We start from the raw sequence: 22,833 nt of genomic DNA, 5'->3' as shown, positions 1-22,833 counted from the left end.
TACTGTAATTCCTGCAGAGGAAATATGGATTTTCTGGTGAAGTGATGGGGGGAGATTTCCCACAACAAAAATATTGTGCAATGTTATTTCTAGGGCCCTTTCTGATAGTTGTCTCAGGACTACAAAATAGTTCTGGCCTTCCAGATGGAGTGGATAACAAGACTGCGTACTTTCAAAAGAGAGAAGTGGTGGGACGTCCAGCAAGGCAAGCACTGGGAAACACTGGCTGCATAGGGATGGATGTGATCTGTTATTTGTTCATGGCTTGGGGGGGGGGGTATGTTATAAAATCTTGAGGTTTGATGCCCTTGTACTATGTTTTTGTGCAACAGTGACACCATGGAACCCTGAATCCATAGTTTCAATGGGCAAGGATTTGATATATGTACCGTATTTTTCGCCCTATAGGACGCACTTTTCCCCCTCCAAAAATGAAGGGGAAATGTGTGTGTGTCCTATGGGGCGAATGCAGGCTTTCGCTGAAGCCTGGAGAAGGAGAGGGGTCGGTGCGCACCGACCCCTCTCGCTCTCCAGGCTTCAGGAAGCTATCCACAAGCCTTGGGAGCCCGCGGGAGTTCCTGCCGGGCTCCTAAGGCTTGCGGACAGCAGCCTGCAACCCGAAAACTGGGGAGCGCACCCCGGACTTCGGGCAGCTCTCTGCAAGCCTTGGGAGCCCGGCGCGAATTCACACTGGCCTCCCAAGGCTTGCGGATAGGTGCGCCCTATGGGCCGGTGCGCCCTATGGGGCGAAAAATACGGTATGTGTGTGACAAAATTTGTTTATCCCTTGACTCTGAGTGGTTCTTGACAGTTGCTTGCATGGGGGAATCCCCTGTAAAACCTCAGAAGGAGTCATGCCCTAGAACAGGCTTCCTCAACTTCGGCCCTCCAGATGTTTTGAGACTACAATTTCCATGATCCCTGACCACTGGTCTTGCTAGCTAGGGATCTTGGGAGTTGTAGGCCAAAAACATCTGGAGGGGCGAGGTTGAGGAAGCCTGCCCTAGAACATGACTGCTGCCAGCTGAGAGAGCTCAGTCCACAGACCATGAGACTCTTGATCTCAGGGTTGTGGGTTTGAGCCCCATGTTGGGGGAACAGATCCCTTCATTGCAGGGTGTTGGACCGGATGACCCCCCTGGTCCCTTCCAGCTGTGCAATTCTATGACTTTGCCTTGCCAGCTGTTTCTGAACTACAACTCCCATCAGCCCCAGCAAGCATAGTTGGTGGCCAGAGATAATAGGAGTTCTAATTCAGAATCAGCTGGCAGGCCAAAAGTGCACTAGATGCTTTTAATGCCAGGGGTAGAGCCCAGGATTTGTAATCTTTATGCTTCAGCCTGTGAAGGCAGGAGTGACACTTGTTTGATTTAGTGGGGGAGAATTCCATTATAAAACTCACCCGGGTTCAGGGGTCAAGCTCCACGTTTTGTGTCGAAGCAGGAAAGACCTGCGATGTTTTGACTGTAAATTTTTTTGGGAGGGATGTGTGTCTATGAGCGTAGCCAGAATTTTTGTGGGGGACGGGACACAAGCGTTTGTTGGAGGGGGCGGTAAACCTCAATTTTTAATTGCTTTGTATTGATTTTGATTGATAGAGGGGGGCAGCCGTCCCCCTACTCCCCCCCCCCGCTACACGTGTGTGTGTGTGTGTGTGTGTGTGTGTGTGTGTGTGTGTGTTTCCCTATCTAAAAAGAAGCAAAAAAGACCATGTTTCCCATGGACTGGGTCGGACACTCGCCTTTTGCATGCGCTGGGGTCGTCTGGCTGCGGCCGTCGTCCAGCCAGTGATGGCGATGGGAAGGCGCTCTGCACATGCTCCTGAGCCCCCTTTCCCTGCCGCCTCACCTTCCGGCCGTGGGGAGGGCGCTCTGCACATGTTCAGAGCCCTCTCCTCCCCCTCTCTCTCATGCGCTGAGGAAACCGGTTCCGGGGACTGAGCCCCTCCAGCCCGGAGAGCAGCGGGAGCGGAGGCGGCGGAGGCGCCGGCGCACGGAAGACGAAGCAGCCCGGCTCCAGTCAGGGGCCTCCGCCGCCGCCGCCATGGCCGCGCGTGCTGCCGCCTTGCTGTGGCTGCTTCTGCTGGCCGGGCCCGCGCCGTCCTCTTCGTCGTGGGGCAGCCCGGCGGCCGGGGGCGGCGGGGGCGCGGGGTCCGCCGGCGGGGGCCGCGGGAGGGAGGCCGACCCCGGCGGGGCCCAGGCGGGCGAGCAGCGGCAGCGCCACGACTCCTCGTACGGCACCTTCGCCAGCGAGTTCTACGACATGCGCTTCCTCTCGGACGAGGGTGAGGGGACGGAGCCGGGCGGGAGAGGGGCTTCTGAGGAGAGCGCGGCCGGCCGGCGCGGCTCGCCCTCGGCGCCAGGCGGGAAGGCCTTTCCCCGGCGGCGGCGCCCTTCGCCCCCTTTCCCCCTTCAGGGCTTCTCGGGCCCACCGCTCGGAGCCCCGCAAACAGCCGGCGGGGATCCCCCTGGAAAGCGGGCGCCGGGTGGCGGGAGAGGCGAACCGTCGCCTCCCGGGACCAGCCTGTTAAGAAAGGGCCCTGGCTGGATCTGGCCAAAGGCCCTATTATTATTATTATTATTATTATTATTATTATTATTATTACTTTTTTCTGGGTTCACGGGGTGGGGTACTTTTTTCTGGGGGTACACATACTCCTAAACATTTTGTGAATCTGTTTGGCCTCATTGAGAGGCAGTATATAGCCCAATGGTTGCCATCAATTTGGTTTGAATTAATTTTATAATGAAATGATTTTAGAATGTTGTATTATTTTATTGTTGTTAGCTGCCCTGAGCCCGGCTTCGGCTGAGGAGGGCAGGATATAAATAAAATTTATTATTATTATTATTATTATTATTATTATTATTATTATTATTTCAATATGAGTAGGAAAAGGAGAGTATCCCTAAACATTTTTTAAGAAAAAAAGATGATGATGATGATGATGATTTTCCCTGAAGGAGGCTTGCGGATCAAAATAAGAACGCCTTAAAACAAGGGGGAGAGCAAACCCCCAAATTAACAAAGCAATTCAACTATATATGCCAGGATTATATCTCTCTGTCCTGGCAGTTTGGTTTATTATATGTTTATTATATTCTGCCACATACTAATTTTTTGCTTTGATTCTTCAGATCAAAATAAGAATGCCTTAAAACAAGGGGGAGAGCGAACCCCAAAAATTAACTAAACAATTAAACATTAATAAATTAAAACTATATACGCCAGGGTTATATCTGTCTTCTCTATCTATCCTGGCAGTTTGGATTGTTATTATATATATATGTATATATGTGTGTGTGTGTGTGTGTGTGTGTGTGTGTATATATATATATATATATATGTATGCCCTGCCTCCCGCCCCTAAAATAAAGAATGGCTAAAAACAAGTGGCGAGGAGCAACCAAAATTTTTAAAAAATTAAACATTGATAGAATTGGAACTATATATGTCAGGACAAAACTTACTTATATGAAATTTTATTCTTTAAAAGAAAGTATATTCTGCCACATATTTAATTATTTGTTTTGATTCTTCAAGGTTATCCTTTTCCTACTGCTCCTCCAGTGGATCCATTTGCAAAAATTAAAGTGGATGACTGTGGGAAAACAAAAGGATGCTTTAGGTTGGTATGAAACATGTTTGCTTTTAAGTTTATAAATGCTGACATTCTGGCTCCCAAACATGTGCTGTCCATGAATTTTTATATAAATGTTTAACACTAGAATATATCTATGGCTGTTACATTGCAATCTTGAGCCCAATGGCATGCATGTTTACTGGAATTTGAAATATATTTTCCACTTAAGAACTCTTGTTTGCCAAACCTTATTTATTTTTTAAATATGTTTTTATTGTCTATTGCTTGTGGTTCACTGCTGTGAACTCCTTTAGCGGGAAGGGTGGAATAGAAATGCAGTCAATCAATCAATCAATCCATCAGTCAATCAATCAGTACATTTATTAAATTACTTATGTACTACATTTTGATGCATAGCCTACCCAAAGTTTTCTGTTTTCATAAAAACACAATCCATATAAAAATATCTCTTTTTTCTGGGATAACCAAAATAACGAGACTGTATTACAGAAGCTATTGATTACCTTTCAGCTAGTAGTAGCCAGGTTCGAAGTAGCAAAAAACTGGAATATGACTGGGATGTGGATGATTGATGCCTGAACTTAAGAGGTTATGGCACACAGCCATTGGACAGAAAGTTGCATTTAATTTAAGACTGGCAAAGACTAAAGTAATGATGATGGGCTACTATGTGACTTGGAACTTGTTTGCAGTTTACATGAAGGAATTCGTGGCACTTGCCATACCAGCTTTGTTTCTTAAACTCAGACCGAGATTAACGCCTATAGAAATTTACTTTTGCTAAAACTATGGGTGGCCCAAATGTTTAGGTGGACCTTATTTGACAGTTTGGGGTTGTATGGTGTCATTGTACCTAACTGCTTTGTATCGTCAGCTTTTTAGTTGTATCTCTAAATGCTCAAAAAAGTTTAAAAACATAAGAGACATACAGTATATGTTCTAGATATTTTATGCTAATAAACTGTTCTTTCTTCTTTTGATGTAACCCACTGTGCAACCCCAGGATGATGGATGAAATATAAATCTCAATAATAAATAAATAAATAAATAAGTAATTAATGGAAAACTGTTCATTTTGACAGTGTAGACGAAATTGATTGATGATTTGGCCTACCTGGGTGTAGAAAACAAGAATAGCATCATCTACATGGATAACAATTGAAGGATAACCTTAAGAGTAGAATGGAAACAACTTAGTTTGTTGTTTTCATTTAATAATAATAATAATAATAATAATAATAATAATAATAATAATAATAATGTTTTTTATTTATACCCCGCCCTCCCCAGCCAAGGCCGGGCTCAGAGCGGCTTACAAGCAATAATAAAAACAAGTTAAATGATTACAACTTAAAAACAAAATTAAAAAATACAACATTAAAATATTAAAATGTAGCCTCATCGCAGAAGGAGAAGGAAAAGAAAAAAGAAAGAGAGGGAGGGAATCAAATTGGCTCCAAGCCAAAGGCCAGGTGGAAGAACTCTGTCTTACAGGCCCTGCGGAAAGAAATCAGATCCTGCAGGGCCCTGGTCTCATGAGGCAGAGCGTTCCACCAGACCGGAGCCAGAGCCTTTTGGCTCTGGTCGAAGCCAATCTAACTTCCTTAGGGCCTGGGACCACAAGGGTGTTGCTATTTATGGACCTTGAGGCTCTCCGTGGGGCATACCGGGAGAGGCGGTCCCGTAGGTACGAGGGTCCTAGGCCGTGAAGGGCTTTAAAGGTCAAAAGCAGCACCTTAAATCTGATCCTGTACTCCACTGGGGGCCAGTGCAGCTTGAAAAGCACTGGGTGAATATGCTCCCATGGCAGAGACCCCGTGAGGAGTCTCGCTGCAGCATTCTGCACCCGCTGGAGTTTCTGGGACAGCTTCAAGGGAAGCCCCGCGTAGAGCGAATTACAGTAGTCAAGCCTGGAGATGACCATCTCATGGATCACTGTGGCCAGGTCGGGGCGGGAAAGGTAAGGGACCAACTGCTTGATGCGGCGAAGGTGGAAAAATGTCGCCTTGGCTGTTGCTGTAACTTGTGCCTCCTTGGAAAGGGAGGCGTCAAGGATTACACCCAAACTTTTAACGGAAGGCAATGGCACTAATTGGGCCCAATGTTTACATTGGAAAAGGATCTTGGAGACTTAATCACTTTTTTAAAAAATAAATAGGCTTTTCTATATCTCAGTCAATCAGAACTGTCTCCTTAAGTCTTTCATTCAAGAAATTTAGTATAAATTTTTGTTCCAGTAACACCAGCTCAGCTTAATAGGATATTCTCTGCTGCCAAACTTAAGTGTTGCTAAGAACTTTTTAAAAAAACGTTTGTAGTGGTGTACTTAAGATTATATCAGGAAATACTTTAGCTTTAGACCCTTTCTTGATTTTACTGAATGTAATTGAGGAAATTATGTACAGTGTATTGATTTCTGTGGTAAGTTATGGATGAAGCACTGGAAAGCCCCTCAACCTTTAGCAGTTTGGAAGTGGCAATTGAAATGACTAGATTCGGCTGAAATTGACAAATTAACAGAAGCAATTAATATAGGAGAAGAGTCTCTTGCAATGCACCAGTGTCACAAATGAATAGATTAATAGTTTAGTAGAATATACATTGCTATTGCATTAAGCTAAACTTGATTTTGTGATCTTTGTCACCGATTCTTTATGTTTTGGGGTTTATGTTTACCCCATTTTCAGCGATGCATGATAATGCTTTTGCACATTTTATGTAATAATATTAGTAGTTTGCTTGATGAGGTTAAGAGAAAGGGCCTTATCCAATATGGAATCTGGATTATGAATTATTTCCCCAGGTATATCCATTTATATATTCCCAACATCCATTTTTTAAGTGTGCATTAAAACTGTTCAGTCATTTTTCTTCTCTTTGGAATTTCTGCTCTTCTGTTTTTATTGTTTTGGTTGGTTTTGTTGATTTTGATTAGACACACTCTTTTTATTTTAAGATTTTGTAAGTAGGCATAGTGCCAAGAGAAGTGGATTACACATTTTTAATACAAGTAATAAAAAGAATAGTCATTTTGAGACATTTGTGAAACTACTGCCTCATTCAGCTAAATCGCTGTGCTAGTGCAATGATTAGTGCTAACGCAATGGGACTCCATCCCCAAGTGTATGTTTACTCTGGAAGATTGGGGCGATTTTGCGTGGTGAAGATTCTGTCGTGCTAATGGATCTTGCAACTTAGCACTATGTTGAATATAACCCTAAGTTATTATAAAAAGTAATTCATGATTTGCTAAATAATAAAAATACCAGAGGCCCAATCTAGAGACATTTAGGCTTGGGTATCTCTACATAATGCCTACATTTGTGTGCTTAATATTGCTGTCCTATGCATGCTCAGTGATTGGACTGCAGTGCTATTTGCCATAGATTTCCATCAGACATAACCCTAAGTCAGTAGCAAAATTTTCAGCTGGATTGAAAGTACAGGGAAACTTAAACAGAAATGTTCCTTGTATATCTCTGAATTATAGGCAGTGATATTTTGTCTCCTCTGTCACATGTAGGTATGGTAAACCAGGATGTAATGCAGAGACTTGTGAGTACTTTCTCAGTTACCGCAGAATAGGAGCTGACATAGAGTTTGAACTGAGTGCCGAGACAGATGGTTGGGTAGCTGTGGGATTTTCCTCTGATAAGAAAATGGTAAGATGGTGTTAATAATAATGAAGCACTGATTCATTTTTGAGAAAGAAAGGACATATGAATAAAAATTAAGTTAATGTATTGATTTGCACAATTGTATACTTGGACATGAAATGGTAAGTTAGAAAAATGTTAAAAGTAAAACGTTTCCATTTTATGCCCAAGGTCCACTTGTTTGATGTTAGACCGGGTGCTCAAGCAATGGGGAATGAAAACACAAGAGAGGGCAATTCTTTTATGCCTTTCTTGATGTTGGACAGGTCCTTTCTCTTTTTAAATTTTTTAAAAATTGATTTTCAGGTAGTTAAAAAATAAATAAATCCCTAGAAGTAAAGTACAAAATATGACAATGTCATAAGCCTGTTGTACAACTTTCGTATTTGTCAAGGGTGCCCACAAACACCAAATTAATAGTGCCCCCAAGTGCTTTGAAAAATAAGACTCACATTGTCCATCAAAGCAGATGGCAAAGATTATTGGAATTGTTTGAGGGATATATGAAATAAAGAGCTCTTTTCTCTTTGTCTGATGAACACCCTCTCTATTTCTACCATAATTTACCACCACTGTGTTAGGGATGCTTAGGGAGCTGCTATGGATGGTGTGTGCTCAGCGTCAGGGCATTCTTTGGGCACAGATGGAAAGAACATTGTGAAGCATCAGCACATGTGAATGGCCAAACAGTAAGAAGGCTTTTGCTTATGCAGGCCTGGTCTAAATAAATAGCAGAAGGCCTGGTCAACAGAACAGTGCATTTCAGGCTTGAATGCCTCCACTTTTCAGTTCTGCTGTTGAGATTTGAAGTCTGGAGCTAGAGATCACAGCCTCCGAACATGGACTTTCTAGTCATCCTGACGCTGGATGAAGGGGGAGGTTCACCCCGTCAGCAACTGGGGGGGTACTTGGTACTTAAGTGGTGGCAAAATCTGCTTTAAAGCATCTCAGATGAAGCTGTAAAGCACTGTGGAGCATTTGTCAGCCCGAGGAACATAACCTTCTTGCCAATCTTCTGCCAGTTTCATGCCAGTAGTGGGCGGAGCCAGAGACAAGGTGGGCAGAGCAATATGTCTAACTTTTGCCTGTGTGCAACTGGGTAGTTTCTACGCACCCCCACACATCCTGCTCTAGCTTGTCTCTAGAAAGTAAACATTACTAATTATTTTTACTAAGCAGCATGCAGATAGGAGTAGAAAATAGGAATAGGGGGAAAAACCTGTTGATGCTTCACAGCTTTTCTCAGAGATCACATTTTCCAGAACACCGAATACTCACCCATTTGCTTAGTCATGGGGCCAGACTTGCCATGTTCATGCATACAGCATAGCAGCAGAGTTAAACGCAACGTGCACAAGAAGGGGGTCAAATCCTCTCCCATTTTACCTTTGTGTGCTTGTTCAGTAGAGGCATTTCTGTCCCAACTCTTCTGTTATTGGAGGTGGGTTGGGAGAAAAGTGCTTGGGGTGATGGACCTTGGGAAGCATTCAGCTTCCCTCACACAGACACCAATTTGATGTCAAATTTGGATTTGCCCACCCCGACTTGCACATGAACAAGGCAGGTACATGGACAGCAAATAGATATGACAAGAGTAGCCCTATTTTAAAAGTAATAAAAAGAGAAATGTTGGAAATGCCTGTTTTCAGCCTTACTTCTTGGTATCTCTTGGGTAACCCATTATTATTATTAGGAGAATGTAGCTGGCAGAATCTAGGCAGGGGGTAAGTATCCGTTTAAATCAGGAAGAACTTTCTGACAGAATCAGCCTATATATACACCCTTGTGCAAATTAATTGAAACAAAGCATGTTTTCTGTCTTACTCGTAATCCTGTACTCAAAACAAACAAAAAGTCAGTTGATGATTATGGTGTCGGAAGCATGCAGCCAATAGAGGGAATGCTATAATATATTGAGGTTCTATGAAAGAGAGTTATTCCAGAGCTGGGAAAGAGGTATCTTGACGGTACTGGGGTATTGCAGCAGGACCTAGCCCCCTGTCACACATCAAAAATGGTGAAGAAATTCATGACAGAGCAGCAAATACAGGTACTTGATTGGCCAGGGAATTCCCCGGACGTAAATCCCATTGAGAATTTGTGGGCTATATGCAAAAGTCGCCTCCGTGCTGTAGACTGTACGACTATGGAGAAGCTCATTCAGGCGCTGATTCAAGTGTGGTCCAGTGGTGGCCCGCAAGACGAACGCCTTGCAAGACGGAAAACCCACTAGACGAAAGGGTTTTCCGTTTTGGAGGTGCTTCACAAAACAAATTTCTTTATGGGCTTGCTTCGCAAGACGAAAATGTCTTGCGAGTTCCTGCGGGTTTTTTCCCCTTTGCCCCCCCCTTTTCCTAAGCCGCTAAGCCACTTATCAGCTGATCCGCTGATAAACCGCTTAACAGCTGATCGCTAAAAGCCGCTAAACCGCTAATAGCGCTAATCCGCTAAGCTGTCAATGGGCTTGCTTCGCAAGACGAAAAAACCGCTATACCAAGAGCCTCACGGAACGGATTAATTTCGTCTTGCGAGGCACCACTGTATAGGCATCCGAAAATCAACAGTGACTGTTCGAAACTAGTTGACTCCATGCCAAACCGTGTTCCAATGCTGCTTAAAAATAGCAGAGGTCCTATCCGTTACTAATGTACGTATATGTGAGTTTTGTACATGTATAGGTGAGTTTTGTACAATAAACTACATTGTTTGTTTCAATTAATTTGCACAACGGTGTAGTAGGGACACCTCTTCCTGCTTAAGAGATTTGTTACTGTTAATGGTTTGTCTGTGATTTGAAGATCTCATGTGAACAATTCCTTCGTTTCTAATGGGTACAGGTGATGTCACAGTGGAATCCTTATTTTGGTTTCTCCATTTAGGGTGGAGATGATGTCATGGCTTGTGTTCACGATGACAATGGAAGAGTCAGAATACATCACTTCTACAATGTTGGACAGTGGGCAAAAGAAATCCCAAGAAATCCTGCTAGAGACGAAGAGGGTCTTTTTGAAAACAACCGTGTAACATGTCGATTCAAGCGTCCTGTGAAGGTTCCCAGAGATGAGACTATTGTAGATCTTCATCTGAGCTGGTATTATTTATTTGCTTGGGGCCCAGCAATTCAGGGTAAGTTGTTCTTCTTTTGAGTTTCTAATTAACTGCAGTTAATTTAAAGCAGTAGTGTTTTCCAGTAGGAATGCATGAAGTTAGCAATATCTAATCCATCATGTATTCACCATAAGCAGAACTAATTCCATTCCACTGTAGTTTGCATGATTTGTATTTAAGCTGTCATTGCTATGCTTTATTTTTTAGTTCATGATGTCACTTGAAGAAGTTACATAGCACTCCAGAATTATTGTAGTTTTGTCTCTTCTCTCAATTCAAAGCATGTTCGCTCAACCTTATTAGGGAGATCTCCCCAATAAGTAAGTATATTTAGGTCTTTATCATATAGAGAACTCGGTTCCTTGCACTATGTCTATATGCTGGCAAGGAGACCTTCACGTTCCCAGGAATTGGCAGCTGTTACAGATCTATGCATAGCTTTCTTTGCTGTAAGAAGATACCTCACAAAGGACCAAGCCATACCAGACTACCTTGCTACCGTCTTTGATGTAGGAATGCCTGCTTTCCTTTGCACATTAAAAAAAGAGCAAAATACAGTGGAACCTCGGGTTGCGAACGTGATCCGTGTGGGAGGCAGGCTTGCAACCTGCAGCGCTGCATCTGCACATGCGTGGCTCGCGATTTGGCATTTCTGCGCATGTGCAAAGGGCGATTTAGTGCTTCTGCACATGCGCGAGCACCAAAACCCGGAAGTAACCCATTCCAGTACTTCCGGGTTCGGTGTAGTGCGCAACCCGAAAACGCGTAACCTGAAGCGTCTGTAACCCGAGGTACCACTGTATTGGATCAGACTGACCATTTTGAATGCTAGCTAGTTAGCGAGACATAGAGTTAACATCTTAAGCAACCCAGCTCAATTTCTTGCTCTCTGTTCTTTAACTCTTTTAGGTTCTATAACTAGGCATGACATAGATTCTCCACCTGTCTCGGAGCGTGTGGTCAGTATTTACAAGTATGAAGATATTTTTATGCCGTCAGCTGCCTATCAGACCTTCTCTTCTCCATTCTGCTTGTTGCTTATTGTTGCATTGACATTCTATTTATTGATGGGAACCCCATGACGACTGCAAACAGAGACCATTTGTTAGTGAGCACTGCTCAGGACAAGAGCTTTTTCTATTGGAAATGGTATTACTGGACACTTAGTTATTCATTGGCAGCTTGAGCTCCTCTGCTACCTGAGCCATAGTTGTGTGCCAAACAATCACGATATTTGAGAATAATCAAGGAACAATTGTAATTGGCAGAACATTTTTAGTAGATATATAACTTGTTTCATGAAAGATTAAGGCTGCGTTCCTTTTACTTACTAGGGAGAAAGCCTAGCCAAACACAGCATGACTTACTTCTGAGTAGACATAGAAAGGATTGCATTGTTAAACCTATGGGTGTGATGGTGAAATATTATGAGAAACACGTAAATTCTATTTCCTAACTCTAAATTACATTTAATTGAGTAAATAAAAAATAGAAATATATCATATTTCATGAGATTATTTCGGTAATATATGTTTAAATACTTACAATTTAAGTGACCGGTCCCAGAGTCAAAATAATGTTAATTATTTTTTTACCTTCCCAAATAAAATTGTGCATAAGCTTAACTATTTATAGGGCGCTAAAACAAGTCAGCATTAAAAATTATCTTTTGGGAAATGATAGAAAATAATTATTATTCAACCAAGAAAATAACTTTTCTATCTGAAAAAGTCACCAACAGACCATTTTAAGAAAATGGCCACATTTTGCCTAATTTATTATTATTTTAAATCTGTGCTACTGGGAAGGGGGGCTGAGAGGTTGATGGATCTTGTAGAACTTCCTTCTCTGCAGGCAGCAAAGGAAGTTCATCCACAAATGCCTTCTTGTTCGCTCCTCCACTGTTGTTGCTCTGACAGCAATGGGGGCTGAGAAAAGGATATACTAGGTTGGAGGCGTGAAACCAGTGGGAAGGGAACCATTTTAATAATGTGTGAAGGGGAAAAGGGGAAAGAAAAAGTAATTTACCCCCAACTAAAGCTAAAGCAAGTCCGGCAGGGCTTAGGAAATTATAGTTCCTCTGCCCCCTTCAAATTGTTTCATAGGCAAAAGTAGTGCCATTGGAAAAGTTCTCCTACAAGGATACAAACAAGTGAAAATAATAGCTAAGTTTCCAGTATGGAGTGTACATTTTCTGGAAAAAGCAGCACTATATGAGGTAAGTGACTTAAAAGAAGATGTTTACATGTGTATATATTTTGACACAATTTGTGTTCTGTTTCTTATGTATGCATAAATGTGAAGCAAGTGAAAGAAGAAAAAAAGAACCCTTTTATCTTGTATTTTTCCTTTATTTGAATGATATCTCCAAGGGTACGGAAATATAATTTATGTTGCTGACATGGAATCAACAGACATGGAATCAATATAAAGGAACGACTTGTTCCTCAGAACTATGAATGAACTAAAAAGTGTATTTGAACTAAATGTGTATTTCTACAAAATGCTCAGTACATGGAAATGTAAAAAGAGGTCAGTATTATGTCAGATTTACTGTGTGAAATATGAGTGACAAAAGATAAGTAAAGATAATTTGATGCAGTTTGCATTCTGACTTTCTTTTGTCAGGCTTTATACCTCACAAACATTTGCTTAAAACAACTATGATCTCAGTGCATTTGAAGCATCATCTCCTTGGTGTATATCACACACACCCCCTCCACCAAATGAAGTAAAAAAATTAGTTTGTTTTCAGTACATGTACAGAGGAAGCCAGGCTGAAAGAGGAAGTGGAGGAGTTAGCAGCCAGCAGTAGTCAAACTTAGCTCACTGCAGCTTCTGGGAGCTTGTGAACAGGGGCATTTTGTGGGGAAGAGCCAGAGTACTGGGAGGTCGAGGGAGCTGCTGCAGTGAGCTGTTTTTCTGGAAGAGAAGGTGCAGCAACTTGTGACCCACCTAGCCCCAGCTCAAGCAAAAGGACAACATGCAAAGTTTCTTGATAGAGCTGAGTCGACTGTGATGGAGCAGCAAGACAGATGGGGTGCCCCCAGGGAGGAGAAAGATTGCCTACTTCATACGGAAGCTGCAGTTATTTACAAATCAAGAAATAGCAGCAACAAGAAATAGCATATGCAAAACCACAGAGATGCCTCCAAAATCCTCCACCTCCTCCCAAGGCCTGGATGCACTAATAAAAGTTTTTTCCAATAAAGGTACAGCATTTGTATCCCACCCCATACCACAAAGTTCTCTGAGTAGGTGCTCATAAAATTGCAGAGTTGGAAGGGAACCTGACAGTCACCTAGTTCAACCCCCTGCAAGGCAAGAATCTCAGCTCAAGCATCCATGACAGATGGTCATCCAAACTCTACTTAAAAACCTCCAATGAAGGAGAGTCCACAACCTCCGCTGTCCAGTAGCTCTTACCATCAGAAATTTCTTCCAGATATTTAGTTGGAATTTCCTGCAGGGCTTTTTTCCAGCCGGACCTCACCAGAACTCAGGTGGGAGCCATTGCCATTATAAGAGATCAAGGGAGGTGATCAGGGTGACACGGGAAGTTTCCCCCGCCAGAGGGAAGATTTCCAGGACAGTATAGCAAGGCAAACCTGTGTTCAGAAGGTCAATAAAAAGTTAGAAAAAGAGGCTTCCATAAGAATGGACTACTGGATCAGACCATTGGCCCACTTTCTCAAGGAAATATGATACACTGTTGAACAGCTCTTACTGGCAGAGGGTTGGTCAGAATCTCCTTTTTTGTAACTGGAAGTCATTGATGCAAGCCCTACCCTCCAGAGCAGGAAAAAACAAGCTTGCTCCATCTTCCATGCGACAGCCCTTGAGATATTTGAAGATGGCTATCATCTCTCCATCTCCCCTTTTTCCAAGCTAAAGGGACCCCTGACCATTAGGTCCAGTCATGGCTGACTCGGGTTGTGGCACTCATCTCTCTTTATTGGCCGAGGGAGCCAGCGTACAGCTTCCGGGTCATGTGGCCAGCAGGACTAAGCTGCTTCTGGCAAACCAGAGCAGCGCACAGAAACACCATTTACCTTCCCACCAGAGCAATACCTATTTATCTACTTGTGCTTCGTGCTTTCGAACTGCTAGGTTGGCAGGAGCAGGGATTGAGCAACGGGAGCTCACCCCGTTGCAGAGATTCGAACCTCCGACCTTCTGATCAACAAGCCCTAGGCTCTCTGGTTTAACCTACAGCGCCACCCGTGTCCCTAAGTTAAACATACCCAGCTCCTTTAACTGTTCCTCATGAGGCTTGGCTTCTAGACCCTTGATCATCTGGTTGCATCCTCTGTACACGTTTCAGCTTGTCAATATCCTTCTTAAATTGTAGCATCCAGAACTAGACACATTACTCCAGGTGTGGTCTGACCAAGGCAGAATAGAGTTGTACTATTACTTCCCTTGATCTGGACACTTCTGTTGATACAACTTCAAAAACAGTAGCCATTTTTGCTGCTGCATCACACTGTTGTCTCATGTTAAGCTTGTGGTCAACCAAGACCCTTAGATTTATTTCACATGCACTACTAGCACTCCAAGTGTCCCCATTTTATATTTATGCAGCTGGTTATTCCTGTCTTAAGTGTAGAACCTTATACTTACTAAAATTCATTTTGTTACTTTCAGTAGGGACAAATGTAAAGTGTACAGATAAACCAAACACAGAAAAAAATGAAAAAATATTAAGGTGCCAGGCTACACAAAGTGTTCAAAAGACCTGGCTGGAACAGAAAGCTATTCATGTGGCTCTAGAAAGATTCCAAGCGTACACTAGGTTGGCCTTTCTAGGACAGCTGATCCATAAAAGCCCTCTCCCTGGTTATTGCCCATCTTACTTCTTCAATCAATGTTCTTTAAACCTTAGGGTTAATCCAAGGATGGAGTCTGTGAGTTGTGTCTCTTGCTCAACCTACTAAGGTGCAAACATTAAGCATTGCAATATACACTGGTCCAGCTGGTGGCAGCAGCAATCTCTGGTAAGACCTCCCAAATCAACTGAGCAAGTTGCAATAGTATTTGCAATAACTGAGCAGATTGCAGTAGTCTGACCAGCAGCTGTTAACAGAAAGGATGTGTACCTACAATTTTGCCCATGGTATGATTATTTTTAAGGGACGCAGGTGGCGCTGTGGGTTAAAGCCTCAGCGCCTAGGACTTCGAAAGGTCGGCGGTTCGAATCCCCGCGGCGGGGTGCGCTCCCGCTGCTCGGTCCCAGCGCCTGCCAACCTAGCAGTTCGAAAGCACCCCCGGGTGCAAGTAGATAAATAGGGACCACTTACCAGCGGGAAGGTAAATGGCGTTTCCGTGTGCGGCTCTGGCTCGCCAGATGCAGCTTTGTCACGCTGGCCACGTGACCCGGAAGTGTCTCTGGACAGCGCTGGCCCCTGGCCTCTTGAGTGAGATGGGCGCACAACCCCAGAGTCTGTCAAGACTGGCCCGTACGGGCAGGGGTACCTTTACCTTTACCTTTATGATTATTTTCCACCTAGGCATTTTGATACTTTGGCACCCTATTTGCAATTCCAAAAAACTGACATGCTTTCACTTATGCAATATTAATTATACTGCCTTCAGCTGTACTCGAGGGTCGATTTCAAAAATTTCCACTGGAAAAACATTGATGCCCATGTGGAGATAGCAGTATTGAATCAGTAGCTCACGTGCTACTAGCTTGCTCTCTTTATAAAGATTTGAGAAGTAAGGTTATTACCCCTCTACTACTACCCATACTCAACCATTGCTGTGTCCCAGTAGATTAAGATAACCAGGTGACAGCAAATACTGATGTCAGATATCAGTCAGTAGAGCATAAGACTCTTAAACTCAGGGTCCTGGATTGGAGTCCCATGTTGAGCAAAGGATTCCTTGGTTGGACTAAATGAACCTTTTGGGTCCTTCTAATTTTCTATGAATGTGGTTTTTTGTTGTTTTTTTTAAAAAAGCAAGTTATTTTTTTTAAAAAGGCTTCACGCACAGCACACATGCTCTGCCTGTACGTAATTGGCATAATAAAAGCAACAAATCAGAAGGTGGGGACAAGCACAAAAGGGAATGCCTATTGGTGTGAACGGGAACCCAGGCTCCCCTGCTAAGACTGCATTTCCCATGCCACAACCTGGGAGAATGAGAAGAACTACACCTCCCAGCATCCCTCGCGGGCTCCAGCCAAAGCCACGCCCTAAGAAAAAGAACTACATCTCCCAGCGCGCACTGCAGGCTCGGGAGAAGAAAAAGAAGAGCATCTCCCATCGCCTAAGCAGCCGCCTGAGGGGAAAGGAAAACACTACAGCCCCCAGCATCCTCCGCGGCCCCTTCCTCTGAGGCGGCCCCTCAGCCGCGGTCCGGCGTCGCCGGCGCCTTGCCCATGGCCGAGAGCGGGGACGGCGGCGGCTCGCCGAGCCCGGAGCCCGCGGCGAGCCCCGGCCCTCCCGGCCGGCCGCCCCCTGCTCTGCCGCTGCCCCGCCTGGAGAAGCCCCTGCGGCAGGCCTTCTACAACACGGGCGCGCTGGTGCTGGCGGGGCTGTGCTGCGGCGCGGCGGTGCTGGTCTACTTCATCCTGGAGGCCTTCCTGCGGCCGCTGCTGTGGGCCGCGCTGTGCGGCACCTTCCTGCACCCCTTCAAGAGCTCCCTGACGGCGCTGGGCCGGGCCTGGCTGCGCCGCCTGCGCCGCTCCGGGGCGCCCGTGCTGCCCGCCGCGCTGCTGCTGCCGCTCTGCTTCGCCAACGCCGCCGCCGAGGCGCTGGGCCGCCAGCTGCTCCGCCGGAGGAGGCTCCTGGTGCTGCTGGGCGCCGGCGGGCCCGCGCTCTACGGCTGCTACGCGCTCGGAGCCTCGCTCGGGGTCCGCGCCGCGCTCGCCCAGGCCGCCGGGGTCATCGGCGCCGGGCTGGACTGCTTCAGCAGCCTCTGGGTGAGTGGCGCCTGCGGGAAAAGAGAGCCTCCGGGGCATGTGCAGAGCGCGTGGGTCCGGGGGGGTGCAGGGGGGGCCGGCCGCACCGGGGCAACATCTGGGGGTTAGGGTTAGGGGGCGCAAATCCACGGGTTAGGGGCGCAAATTACTTGCCTTGCCCCGGGTGCTGACAACCCACGCTACGCCACTGCGTGGGTCGCATCCCAGGTCGGGTTCCCCCCGCCCTTTAATCGCAGTCCTCTAAAGCGCGCGCGCCCACACACGTGCACTCCCTCGGTTGGGACAAGAGGATGCGGCTTCCCGCAAAGTGGTTTTGGGTTGCCCTTTGGTGGACTGGATTACGCCAGGAAGAAAGGAGAGGGGAAGCTGATTTAAGTTTCCCATTGAGAATGCTTCACACCTACACGGTGGTGCAAAACTGACCACTAAACCAAGTTAGGTAAAGGGACCCCTGATCATTAGGTCCAATCGTGGCCGACTCAAGATCAAGGTGAGGGCAGCAAAGTGCCAATAGGCAACAGGTCCAGAAGAAGAGATCTCAGTAACAACTCACTTTTTAGGTGCCCAATTTCCAGTGGTTGCCTGACCTTCAACTGCTGCAGTTAGCTCACATAAACTGTAAAAGGTAAAGGGACCCCTGACCGTTAGGTCCAGTCGTGACCGACTCTGGGGTTGCGGCACTCATCTCGCTTTACTGGCCAAGGGAGCCGGCGTACAGCTTCTGGGTCATGTGGCCAGCATGACTAAGCCTCTTCTGGTGAACCAGAGCAGCGCACGGAAACGCCGTTTACCTTCCCGCCAGAGCAGTACCTATTTATCTACTTGCACTTTGACGTGCTGTCAAACTGCTAGGTTGGCAGGAGCAGGGACTGAGCAACGGGAGCTCACCCCGTCACGGGGATTCAAACTGCCAACCTTCTGATCGACAAGCCCTAGGCTCTGTGGTTTAACCCACAGCGCCACAGATTACTTTGCAGCAAATAGGCTGCTGTTTGCACGCCCACCCCTGGTTGGGACAAGAGAATGTGGCTTTGGCAGGGTGAATTGATTTGAACTAGCAAGAAGAAAGAGCAATACGTTTTTAGACACCTTTACACCTAAACCAGATTAATTCACAACAAAGCTAGTATTGTTTACATGATTTCATCTTTCCAGGCTTTACATCACTTCTCATACTGTATGTACATTTCACATGCTTTCCTTGTTTACCTAGAAAGCATGTGTCTTTGAACTATTAGTGTGTGGTTGGTAGGAATGTAGGAACTTGGTAGGATGTAAGAACACTGGATAATTTTGTCTTCTTTCCTGTGTTACTCTTTTTGTTTCACTCAGCCTTGGCCCTAACTCAAAATAAAGCAGCCATCAAGAATTAAACACTCATGGTTGATAAGTAGGGTGGTTAGATGACGAAAACCTGGGGTTCTTGAGCTTTAATAGATGTGGAAAAGGGAATTTCAGCAGGTGTAGCTTTCATGCTCTTGTGATAGATCACAGCACAATTTGATAGTTAACTGAAAAGGTGTGACAGAAGGGCTTGGGATAAACATAGAATATGTAAACATAGAATATGTAAACTGTACCCTGAATAATGAATTGCAGTCACTGGAACATATCTAAGATCATTTAAAGAAGGTGTAGATCCCAGGAAAGATTGACTTACAGCAGTGTGCACAGGGCTTTAATTGAGCATTGGCTCTGCACTAGAACCTGTCCAGTTTCAGCACCTAGGAGATGTGACATGATGGGGAATTTTGTGGGCGATCTCCCACATCTTGAATATTTAATCGCAGCCACTTGGAACTGCGCCCACAGAAAGGTTAAAGGATGCAGCTTCTAGGAATAGGGCTTCATTTGAGCTGGGGCTACATTCTGGAACTTGCCTTTAACAGAGCCTCCCTTCCCTCCTCTGTTCAAATGTGTTTATTGTCTCCCCTATTTTCAAAAAGCCATCCTTTGATGTATCCTCCCTCTCTTCTGCCCTTTGTCTCCAGACTCCCATTGTGTTTTACTTTCCTTCTAACTCAGATCTTGATTTTTTTCAGTCTGATATCTACTCCCTGGATTCTGTTGAAACTACACTCACAAAAACTCGATTCTGCCCTCATTGTTTACATTTATGCTGTCTTTTATACAGTTTATCACTCTCCTGCTTGGTTCCTTTTATGCCTTGGTCTAGGTTTCTATGGTTCTGTCTTGATACGGTTCTTCTCCCTACCAGTTTAGGTTGAGGTCCTAACCTCACTTATCTGGAAGTAAGCCCCACTTAATTCAGTAGGACTTACTTTAGACATGGTAAGAATTGAGCTGTTAATCATTCTTTCACAGTTTTATTATTTTTTCAATTTATATACCACCCTTTATCAAAAGATCTCAGGGTGGTATACAACATTAGAAACACAATACATCAGTGCATAGTAAAAACCATACTGACAGACAGATTAATAGTAAAATAATCACACTTTCACAGACCGTAGATTATTTAATAGCCATAGGCCTAGGTAAAGAGGAATGTTTTTGCCTGGTGTCCTAAGACATGTAATGATGGCGCCAGGTGAGCCTCTTTGGGGAAAGCATTTCAGAATCACGTAGTCACAACAGAAAAGGCTCATCCTTAGGTTTTTTCACCTCTGCTGAAGTCACTTGGGATTTGTTTTTGGCCCTCAGCACACTATTTCTGGTTGATGGTATCAACACTCACTGCCTTCTGTGCCACATATGGATGACATCCAGCCTTACCTTTCTACTCCTGAACTGTCTCCCTTTCTTCAGTCCTGCATCTCCAGCTGACTCTCTGATCATCACATGCTTTTTGGTCATTTCAGTATGCCCAAAGCCAAACTTTAATCTCCCTCCCCAAGTCCTACTCCCTCTTACGCTCGTTTATCCATTGAGAAAGTTACAATCTACTCTGATGAACAGTCATGAACAGCTTTATGGCTGAGTCCTCCTTGTTTCTTGTGTTCAGTCTGTTACCAAGTAGGGCTGCGCAATAAATTGCCATGCTATTGAATACTGGTATAGAAATAACATCATGATAAGTGTTTCAACAAGGCCATATACTGGTGAACCAGAGGTGGAGACTTGACAACTTCCCAGGGGGTAGGTTGGCAGAAGGTTGGCGGTTCGAATCCCCATGATAGGGTGAGCTCCTGTTCCTCTGTCCCAGCTCCTGCCAACCTAGCAGTTTGAAAGCACACCCAAAAAAGTGCAAGTAGATAAATAGGTACTGCTCCAGCGGGAAGGTAAATGGCGTTTCTGTGCGCTGCTCTGGTTTTGGTGTTCCGTTGCGCCAGAAGCGGCTTAGTCATGCTGGCCACATGACCCGGAAAAACTGTCTGCAGACAAACGCCTTGTGTCTCGGCCTGTAAAGCAAGATGAGCGCCACAAACCCAGAGTCATCTGCGACTGGACTTAACTGTCCGGGGTCCTTTACCTTTATCTTTTTGCTTGCTTGCCCTCCCTCTTTCCCTTTGATAAAAAGGGAGAGATTGATGGCTTTTGGGGGGACCGTTCTGGGGGGGAGGTGGAATGGAGTGGAGAAGATTTAGCTGGCTGCCTTATGCTGAAATTGGAGCTTGGGTACTACAGTACAGTGGTGCCCCGCAAGACGAACGCCTCGCAAAACGAAAAACTCGCAAGACGAAAGAGTTTTCCGGTTTTGAGTCGTTCCGCAAGACAAATTTCCCTATGGGCTTGCTTCGCAAGAAGAAAGCCCATAGGGAAATCTCCGGGGACCTCTTTTAAATGCTGGCGGTGGGGAGCAAAGCCTTTCGCCCCCCTCCGGCCTTCAGAAGAGGTCCAGGAAGGCCGGCGGGGGCCGAAAGGCTTTGCTCCCCACCGCCAGCATTTTAAAAGCGGTCCAGGATAGCAGGGAATTGCGCTGCGCTTTCCCGCTATCCCGGACCGCTTTTAAAATGCTGGCCGTCGGGAGCAAAGACTTTCGCCCTCCGTCGGCCTTCAGAAGAGGTCCTGGACCTCTTCTGAAGGCCGGCGGGGGGCAAAAGTCTTTGCTCCCCTCCACCTGCCTTCCCGGGATAGCGGAGAAGCGCAGCGCGTTTCTCCGCTATCCCGACGGCTTTTGAAGGCAGACGGGGGGGAGCAAAGACTTTTGCCCACCACCGGCCTTCAGAAGAGGTCCCGGACCTCTTCTGAAGGCCGGCGGGGGGCGAAAGTCTTTGCTCCCCCCCGCCTGCCTTCCCGGGACAACGGAGACTTCTCCGCTGTCCCGGGCGATCTTGAAATGCTGGCGGGCGGCAGCGAAGCCTTCGCTGCCGCCCGCCAGCATTTTAAAATCGCCCCGGGACAGCGGAGAAGTCTCCGCTGTCCCGGGGGCTTTTAAAATGCTGGCGGTCGGTAGCAAAGCCCTCCTGTCCCCAGAGCATGTGGGGCGGGAGGTGGGGAGAAGGGCTTTTCTTCCCACCGCCAGCATTCAGAACAGCCTTCTGAAGGCTGCCGGTGGGAAAAAAAGCCCTTGTCTCCCCCCCCCCAGCCTTCAGAAGAGGTCGGGGGACAGACTGTCCCCGGACCTGGTCTGAAGGCGGTTTCCATAGGAACGCATTGATTGTTTTTCAATGCATTCCTATGGGAAACCGTGCTTCGCAAGACGAAAAACTCGCAAGACGAAAAAATTTGTGGAACGAATTAATTTCGTCTTGTGAGGCACCACTGTATGTGAGAATGATGGGGAGGGTGTTTTTCGGTAAGCAGTGAAAGCAAATGCGTGTCTAATCACAAGTAAGCCCTACTGAATTCAATGGGGCTTACTCCCAGGAAAGTAGAAGTAAGTTTAGTTGAACTCAGTAGGGCTTATGCATGCATAGATTCCATTTAGACCTCGTGGGTGGGGAAGCAGATGCTACTTGCCTAGTAAATCACTTAAACTACTCTTAAATTAGTTGAAAATATTTTAAATATATGGAAGTTTATTTAATATTTTATTATTTAATCTACTGGGGAGGTATGGCAAGGCCTCTCCTGCTGCGGGGAGGTGCAGCAAGGCTCTCTGTCGCCATGGGGAAGCCCAGCAAGGTTCTCCACCACCACAGATATATATCATGATATGTCAAGATATTGTGATATAGCTGTTGATATATCATGATGTTGAAAACCAGGTATCAACCAAGTCATGCTGCTGCTTCCTTTTTCTCTTGCAAAAAAATGACCCTTCCTCTGTAGACTGCTTGGACTACTGCAATATTCTCTCTGGTCCTGGTTCCCCCGCATCTAACAGATGCCCCTCTCTTGTCATTTTGATGTTGTGAGCCTCTCCTTAAACCCTACACTGACTTCCAGTCTTTGCCCTTCAGAGCCGTCCATGGCCCTTCCTCCTAATCCTTCTGCTGTTGCATTCTGACGCACCCCTCCCTGTATCCTTTTCTCCAGAAAACCCCACTTTTCTGTGAAGACTGGCTCAGTCCCTAGTATTATTATAATTATTATTATTAATAATAATAATTTATAATAATTTATTATTTATACCCCACCCATCTGGCTGGGCTTCCCCAGCCACTCTGGGCGGCTTCCCACAAAACATGAAA

General features: G+C 45.5%; 3 protein-coding genes and 1 long non-coding RNA gene across 5 annotated transcripts in view; 3 read left to right on the top strand and 1 right to left on the bottom strand.

Moving 5' to 3' along the window:
- The window catches only part of COBL (cordon-bleu WH2 repeat protein), a 1,088,462-nt gene that overhangs the window by 205,769 nt on the left and 859,860 nt on the right, over positions 1-22,833 (top strand). The gene's annotated exons all lie outside the window — the stretch shown is intronic.
- On the top strand, positions 1,783-12,969 carry FRRS1L (ferric chelate reductase 1 like). The gene is made up of 5 exons (XM_083709727.1): positions 1,783-2,284; positions 3,544-3,628; positions 7,128-7,266; positions 10,140-10,386; positions 11,278-12,969. Exons 1-5 carry the CDS (start codon positions 1,816-1,818, stop codon positions 11,448-11,450), a joined length of 1,113 nt encoding a protein of 370 aa, XP_083565853.1. The 5' UTR covers positions 1,783-1,815; the 3' UTR covers positions 11,451-12,969.
- LOC310830352 lies at positions 12,711-18,076 on the bottom strand. The gene is made up of 2 exons (XR_014557614.1): positions 17,850-18,076; positions 12,711-13,976 (listed from the first exon to the last, which is right to left on the bottom strand). It is a non-coding gene; the product is annotated as an uncharacterized lncRNA (long non-coding RNA).
- Positions 16,609-22,833, top strand: part of TMEM245 (transmembrane protein 245) — a 58,101-nt gene continuing 51,876 nt past the window's right edge. For both annotated transcript variants that reach the window (XM_083709268.1, XM_083709267.1), the window contains exon 1: positions 16,609-17,296. In XM_083709268.1, the coding sequence (XP_083565394.1) occupies positions 16,754-17,296 (543 nt within the window). In that variant the 5' untranslated portion in view covers positions 16,609-16,753. The remainder of the gene's footprint in view (positions 17,297-22,833) is intronic.

The sequence above is a fragment of the Podarcis gaigeae genome (assembly GCF_964106915.1).
Source record: "Podarcis gaigeae genome assembly, chromosome: 13".
Lineage (NCBI taxonomy): Eukaryota > Metazoa > Chordata > Lepidosauria > Squamata > Lacertidae > Podarcis > Podarcis gaigeae.
Note: the sequence above shows the minus strand (reverse complement) of the source record. Positions and strands in the feature narration are given on the sequence as shown.